This window comes from Galeopterus variegatus, unplaced genomic scaffold (genome assembly GCF_000696425.1).
Source record: "Galeopterus variegatus unplaced genomic scaffold, G_variegatus-3.0.2 Scaffold2081, whole genome shotgun sequence".
Lineage (NCBI taxonomy): Eukaryota > Metazoa > Chordata > Mammalia > Dermoptera > Cynocephalidae > Galeopterus > Galeopterus variegatus.
In genome coordinates, this window is record NW_007728192.1 from 301,177 (window position 1) to 308,769 (window position 7,593).

General features: G+C 39.9%; 1 protein-coding gene across 1 annotated transcript in view; it reads right to left on the reverse strand.

The window, feature by feature from the left end:
• Window positions 1–1,900: 1,900 nt before the first annotated feature.
• The window catches only part of PLK2 (polo-like kinase 2), a 5,956-nt gene continuing 263 nt past the window's right edge, over window positions 1,901–7,593 (reverse strand). The window contains exons 1-14 of the mRNA XM_008580413.1: window positions 7,478–7,593; window positions 6,806–6,913; window positions 6,545–6,661; window positions 6,212–6,341; window positions 5,889–5,976; window positions 5,302–5,397; window positions 4,995–5,193; window positions 4,756–4,903; window positions 4,342–4,439; window positions 3,888–4,017; window positions 3,433–3,673; window positions 3,179–3,308; window positions 2,836–2,946; window positions 1,901–2,698 (exon numbers count right to left, since the gene is read on the reverse strand). The exon at window positions 7,478–7,593 is cut by the window's right edge and continues 263 nt beyond it. Of these exons, the coding sequence (XP_008578635.1) occupies window positions 2,507–2,698; window positions 2,836–2,946; window positions 3,179–3,308; window positions 3,433–3,673; window positions 3,888–4,017; window positions 4,342–4,439; window positions 4,756–4,903; window positions 4,995–5,193; window positions 5,302–5,397; window positions 5,889–5,976; window positions 6,212–6,341; window positions 6,545–6,661; window positions 6,806–6,913; window positions 7,478–7,593 (1,904 nt within the window). The 3' untranslated portion in view covers window positions 1,901–2,506. The remainder of the gene's footprint in view (window positions 2,699–2,835; window positions 2,947–3,178; window positions 3,309–3,432; window positions 3,674–3,887; window positions 4,018–4,341; window positions 4,440–4,755; window positions 4,904–4,994; window positions 5,194–5,301; window positions 5,398–5,888; window positions 5,977–6,211; window positions 6,342–6,544; window positions 6,662–6,805; window positions 6,914–7,477) is intronic.

A 7,593-nucleotide genomic window follows, 5' to 3' on the forward strand; every position in this document is an offset into this window, starting at 1 on the left:
AACTAGATGTACCAAAGGAAATGCTGCCTAACTCTTCATGTGCTCCTTTTATTTAAGTGATGGGTCCTTTCTCACCTGGATCACAACGTTAATTTCTTTACTTTTTGGGCTGTCTCTGTCTTGTTCCCCACTCATCTCGCCCACGTCTCCAGAATAAATTTTACAAAGCTAAAATATTACGTCAGTCTCCTCCTAAGAATATTTCAGTAGCGCTGCATAGCCTTTGAGATGGAGCCTAAATGCCTTGGGATGCATATGGGACACATCACATCTGTCTCTTCTGGCCTTTACCTACAACACTTCAGACTTGCACACCCACTTCTATTGTGAACTCTTTCATCCTCAGGCTTCTTTACATGTTATTCTGAACATGTTCTCCTTATAACACTCTTCCCCATCTCATACTTCTATTTAACCCACACTCATCTTTCAAGACCCAGTAAAAGGAATTTCCTTCTATGGAATCTATTCTGAGTCCACCTCATGCCTGGGGCTTGTTCCTCATGATTCCTGTTGTCAGTTCCCACAGCACCCAGTGCATACCTTTATCATAATATCACAACACTTATCAGACTAATATGTAAGTGCACTGTCTCCTCCACTCTGCTGGGACTTCCTTGAGGGCAGGGAGAGGCTCGGGTTCACTCTGCATCTCTAATGCCAGGCCCTGGATCTGGCACACAGTAGACACTCAGTACATACAAAAATGGGTAAGTGTATATTATGAAGCTGTGAAGTAATGTACAATCTTACACTGTGAAACTCAAAGTGAAAGAGCATTTCTCACTATTTGCAAATTCTATCGTAGTTTCTTCTCTGTTCATAAGAATAAAACTAGATTCTACTTTTGCATACCCAGCTGTCATTCAGTTTTCTTCACCTATTGCTATAAGTCATTTGGTGAAGACTAAATTTGTACACATTCTAGAGAACTTCAGCTGGAGTTAATTTAGGACTTGTAACACCCATAAAAAATTCCTCAGATTTGACTTTTGCTAGTATAGTATATTAGGTGTAGAGTTTAACAGTAGAAAGATGTAAAAGCACAATTACCATCTCTACACTACACTGTACAGGATCCCAGTGTAAACATAGCCATAACAAACCAAAGCGCTTCTTTCACAGGACCATATTTTCCTTATAGTGCAATTACAATTGAACAATAACAAAAAAAAAATGTATCTAATGTAGATCACTGGAAGTTTAGAATAACAGGATGAGCAGCTTTTTTTTGCACCTGTCAAAAAGTAGGTCCCAGTGAAAAGAGAAAAATTTCAGATTTGCTTCTTGGGTAACTTAACAGTTTAAAAGATGGGTCCCAAACTATAGCTTGGTTCCATACAACTCCTCAGTCACCATGCACCAGAAGGAAAATAAAATGACTTATTTACAAAGTATTTCCCACTACTGGAAGTATGTGCTAGTGCTGCCAGTAGCCCTGGAAGTGTTTAGGCAGGTTTCAGCTGAGTAATACTTTTAGGTGGTGCATGTATTATAATTCAGAGGTTTGCCCATATTAAGATAAACTTCCTGTACCTATTGACACTTAATAACATAGGTGTCTGTTTACACAGGATTACTCTGGCTTTCAGCTCCAAGGTAAACGAGTTTTGAGAAAATATTCCAGAGAGAAATTGGTTTTGGATTTGTAAGAGGCCTATATTTTGGTTGTAACAAGAGTGGTATTTTTGTTAAACTCTTCTCAAGCTAGATCCACCCAGAAAGTTTGATTGTACTTCAGGTATTTAAGACTGACTTTTTAGAAGCTATGATTAGAAAAATTAGAGATCTAACTCCCTAGTGTGTTTCTATACTCAACGTCAAGCCAAGTGGTGCCAAGAATCCATTATCAAAGAATGTCGAGATAAAGTGATGCACTGCATTAAAGACAGAAGACCAGTTTCTGCTTTTTCATACACTTTATTGCCAACAGTTTAAAATGGTCAACATAAAAAAAAAACAAAAACATTTTGATAATAAATACTGCTCTTTGGGCTATAATAAATAAAAAGTTTATTAACAAGGAATGCACTCTTCCAGCCACAAGTGTCTTCAAAAATTAACACAAAAAAGTTATATATGGCCATAGTTCACAGTTTAGCAGCCAAAAGCTGCTTCGATTACAGCCTTTAAACAACATGGGAGCTTCCTCCCTTCTCCCTCCCCTTCAGGAAGTATATTTCACAGTTCCAAGTCCTCTGGCTGAAATGCTCTCAACAGAGAGAATTTAAGAGTCAATGCACCTTTCTGCAAAATTGTTGGAAAAACCTTTTAAAACAGGTATCTCAAGGAAAACTGCATTCTGGTTCATTCTTGGATTGTCCAAAGTCAAGAACTATATGCCTCAGCCTGGTATGGTTCCACCCAGTCCAGCAGGCCACAGAGGAATTGTTTTCGTACCACCACCTGTCCATCTTCTTCAACATGCTCTAGATCATTCTACTGGCTTCCCTGTAGATCTCACAGTGGAAAAGAGGAGTCCCATAGGGTCCATTCAAAAAGTCATTTAGTTACATCTTTGCAGGAGCATGTTCAGTGCATATTCCATTCGATTTTTTAATTCTAATGAACAGCCAGACATTAGCAGAGTTGTCAGTCTGAAAGTTGTAGATATCCTATCCTCATTGATGTAAGTGAGAAGATATTCTTCATTTTGGCTACAGATGATTATTTTTGTATGATCATGGTAGAAATTCACCTTAAAAAAATAAACACAGATATTAGATTTCTCAAATATTCAAGAATCAGAAAAAATTCCATCAATAATTAAGCCGGCTAGGTAAAAATTAATTTTTTTAGGACCTAAACATGCACTTTCCCAAAAGGTTCATTTACCTGGAAGGTGCCATCATTGAAGAGCATCATTAAGGCCTTATCAGATTTTAGCCACTGAAGGAGGTAGAGCCGAGGTCTTCGAATATCAGTAACACTAGGCAGATCTCCACCCTGGTAGATTAGGAGAGTAAGTTAGTGTCTATAAACATTTTTCAGTGTGCACTCTATTCTTCTAAGCAAATGCCTGTCAAACTTAAATAAGCATCAAAATGGCCAGGAGATTCCTTGCTCCACCCCCCCAGAAATTCTAATTCAGTAGATCTAGGGTCTTCCAAGTGATGCAGGTACTACTGGTCTGTAAACCACACTTCAAATATCACTGCTCTAGAACCACAATACTTACATCCATGAGGTTCTCCTCCATGTAATGAGAAAAGTACTTCAGCACCGTCACTTGACTGATGAATTGTTCAGGGGCATCTGTTGCTGAGAAAACAGAGCATTGGCCAAGCTCTGCATAATAGTGAACTGTTCTAAACAACAGGAATGATAGGGAGAGAAGAAAAAGATAGAAGCAGTTAGTCACTGTTTTCAGATTTCTGTAGTGCAAGTTAGACAACTGACAGGATTTCATTAAATTGTTTTGGATACACTTACTTTTTGTCTGGAAGGAGGCTCATGTGAGCACCATTGTTGAAAAGGACACCGACAGTGTGGTCTGAGAGCTGGTACCCAAAGCCGTATTTGTTGGAGTAATCGACCCATTTGGTGACCCACTGAAATGATGTGCTCAGCTGCTCTTTGGGAATGCAGTCAGCTTCTGGCATGTTCTCTAGACAGCCTCGAAGAACTCTTGCCACTGTGTCTGCAACACTTCCCATGGTACTATCTTCAAGGCCTGAAAAGTCACAGAGAAATGTAAGTGAGTTAAGTTTCCCTCCATTAATTCTAAAGACATAAAACTCAGGATTATCCCTTTTCTTTTTCTGATTCCTCTGATTTTGCTTCTTCTTTGTTAAGTTAGGCTACAACATACTTTGACTTCAGTTACTTAGTATTTAGCACTGGCATTTGTAGTTTAATTATTTATGATAGGATTGATGACCACTTACATTCACTGCTACTGCTGCAGCTGCCTAGAGTCCCTCTGACTATCATCCGAATAGCATCCCCAACCTGCTGCTTGTTTTCTACTGCGGGTGTTCCAGATCTGGCAACTGTACTGGGAGGTGGCTGGAGCTCCTTAGAAGAGAGAAGAGTAATGCAGTGAGTCAAGTGCTTAAATTCAATTAAGGTTCAGAGTTCTAGGTTAAAATGAGATTGTGGCAATTTCAGGGAAAGCTTTTCAAAAAGCAGTGGACACAAGCCAGGTAAAAGATATCACAGTAACTTAACTGCATTTATTGTTAAACTAAAAGACAATATCTTTGCTTTCCAAGGGTTGGAAGAAAAGCTTTAAGTAAACACTACATACTTGAAGCAAGATAATCACAGTCCAAGTATTAATTAACCAAGAATGAAAATGATATAAGGAGTTCACATTCATCTTATTTTTTCTCAACTCACCTCATCTGTCCTATGTTTGATGGGTTGCTGAGTTATTGAAGTTCTTTTCAAATCATGCCTAAGCTTGTAAATTTCTTCATCTTCTTTAGACACTCTATCTGTAAATCAAGGAAAACAATTAAGAGCGTTAGTCTATCTCAACAAGGTAGAAACAGAGCTAGCCATATTTCCTCCTTTTGCATTATTAACCAGTTTATGAGCATCCAAGGCAAAAACTGCATTTTATCACTACCATAAGCTGCAATTATGCAAGAAGTGCTCTTTAATGGTTACGAAACAAAAAGCTATCAATCACATTCGAGGTGTGGATTTATTATGCTATAAACACCCAAGTTCAATAGTATGCAAACATACTGGCTAAGTTATCAAATTTTAATATTGGATACGAAGAGGGAGAGAAGTCTTTCAACTTACTGTGTGTGTCAATATATCTTGCTTTGTCTTTTTTGCCACCAAAAAGAGCAGCAGCTGCTTTCTTAAAGAAATTCTTAGCTGGGCTTGATAAGTGGAAATCTGGAACTGTATGACAACAGCTAGAAGAAAGTCTGTCTGGTGTGAAGCCCTGTGGAATATTAGAAAAGGCCTTCAGTAACCTCCCGGGTAACTGAGATCAATAGCATATAATAAAAAAGATGTTAAGAGTATATACCAACCTGCAAAAAAAAGTCATGCCGAATGATGTCATCCAAACTGGGACGATCCTCTGGGTTTTTGGACAACATGCTAGCTATTAAGTGCTTAGCAGGAGCCAGCAAGGAAGATGGCATTGTATACCTTGCTTCTCTTATGCACCTGTAAGTTTCTTTCAAATTTGTAGTTTCAAATGGGGGCCTTCCTAGTAACATTGTATACCTGTGTGCAAAGAAACACATCTTTAGGAATGGACATAAAGCAACTCTTCTTGAGTAATAAAATCCAAATACAAATTTGCTTTTTAATCATTATCATGCATTTACTTACATTACACAGCCTAAGGCCCAAATATCTGATTCACAGCCATGTCCTTGTTTGTTGAGGACTTCAGGAGAGAGATAATTTGGGGTACCACATATTGTTCTGGAAAGACAAAATACCAAGATTAGGTTAGGAACTATTCCACTGTTTAAACTTAGTTTCTGGATGTGATTGATGAAAAATAAAATCTTAAAAGTGCTATACTGAATTTCTGTTTGGAAACATTTGACTTTTGGCATTTGAACAATTGACATTTGACCAAGTGCCTTTTGGTAATTTTTTTTTTAATGCATGTACAATTTTTTCAGCCCACACAACAAAGTGTTTTTAACCAACTGAGACCAGGAACATCATGGCATTTTTATACGTTCCAGGCAAATATAACACTTCTTTGACTGCTTTAATAATGAAATTAGAGGCATTAGTTGTCCTGTCTGGTTCATAGTGGGCACTTAGTACATGTTTCTATAAATTAACATTACTGTGATTTATAGATTTTAGTATCAACCAATCTTCTCGGAAACATTAGACAATAATTAAGACATATTTGGTCTTTGCAAAACCCTAACAGGATGTATCTCTCTGACTCGTACCTCCTTCTGTGTTCCAAGGGTTCCAGCCTGGCTGCCAAACCGAAGTCCCCAACTTTCAGCTCCATGGCTTCATTAATAAAAAAGTTCCCTAGATGATAAACAAAATAAAATGTGAATCCCTTTGAAAAGGCATTCTAACCAAGTACAAACATCTCCACTTTGGAGGAAGGCGGCTGAAAACAGCGAGTTGTTACATTAAATCACCCATTCAAAAGCAAGACTGCATAGGGTAGATGGTAACTAAGAATAATAATATGTTAAAAAAGAAAGAGAGAAGAAAACACCTCTAACACAAAAGTCAGCATTTGGAGTCAAGGGCTTACCTAGTTTGAGATCTCTGTGCAAGATTTCTTGTTCATGAAGGTACTTGAGTCCAGACACAATCTGCCTGAGGTAGTATCGGACTTCTGGCTCTGTCAACACCTTTCTTGCTTTCAAGATATGAGCCATTGACTAGGAAGAGGAGAAAGAAAAAAAATAGAATCTGTCAAATAAAGTTATCAAAATCAGTGTTTTCCATTTGCAGGATGAATGACAAAAGTTGATGCTATAGTATAATAATCACTGTCACAACAACTAAAATCCCAGATAAAATGCAACTGGAATGCCATCAGTTTGGGGGAAGGAAACGTACTCAAGCAGGAGTTAACACTTACCCTTCTACTGCAGTATTCCAAGAGAATGTAAATGTTTTCTTTGTCCTCAAAGTAGTGGTAAAACTGCACTACATGCTTATGATGAAGAATTCTGTGAAGCTCTATTTCTTTGTCAATCTAAAAGAAAAAGAAATATAAAGCTTATTAGCCCTCCCGTCACCTCTGAAAAGCCAATGCTTACACATGCAGAAGACATTTTCCTAACAGGAAAGGGCCATCCCTGCACACAAAGAAAATACTTTACTCAACAGTCATACACACCTTTTCCCTTTGATGAGGTTTAGCTACTCTGCTGTGAGGAATAATTTTTGCAGCGTAGACTTTGTTGTTTGTCAAATCTGTCATCTCGTAACATTTTGCAAAGCCACCCTAAAAGAAAACAAAGCCGAGACCTAATTGAGTATGGCAGAAAAAATGGACGGCAGATATTTAAAAGAAAGAAAGAAAGAAAAGCAAAAATATGCGGGAGGACGGACAGAGGGATGCGGTCTACTCTGTGAAAGCTCCTTCATGAAGGGAAATGCAGTCCTGAAAACAGCGAGTTCAGTTTCCCTTCTCTCTTTACAAAGGGGATCTTTCTGGAGGGGCCTGGGGGGTGGGGAGAGATGGAAAACAATGTCTGAAGAGACTTGTCAGGAAAATCCTCTGGGGAGCAGGTGGAGGGAGCTAGATTCGGTGTAGCAGAGCCTTCGCTTCTAGACTCGGGATGAATAGCTCTGGGCTGCGGGAGGCACGCAGAGCCGTGGCTAAGGATGGAAGGCCAGGCCGACCCCCGGCGCTGCCAGCGCACAAAAGCCAGAGGCGGGCAGGTGAGGGGCCCCCGTCGCGCCGGGACCCGACCCCCGAGAAAGCCAGAAGCGGCGGTCGCGAGGACTCGGGTGGCCCGGGCAGACCGCCCTCCCGCCCGGCAGCCTGGTGCCCGCCGCTCGTCACCTTTGCCAGCACTTTGCCTCGGCAGTAGCGCTTCCCCGTCGTGGGGTCGACGATAATCCGCGAGATCTCGGGTCCCGAGTGCGAGTGGTGGTGATGGTGGTGCGGGGCGGCCGGCT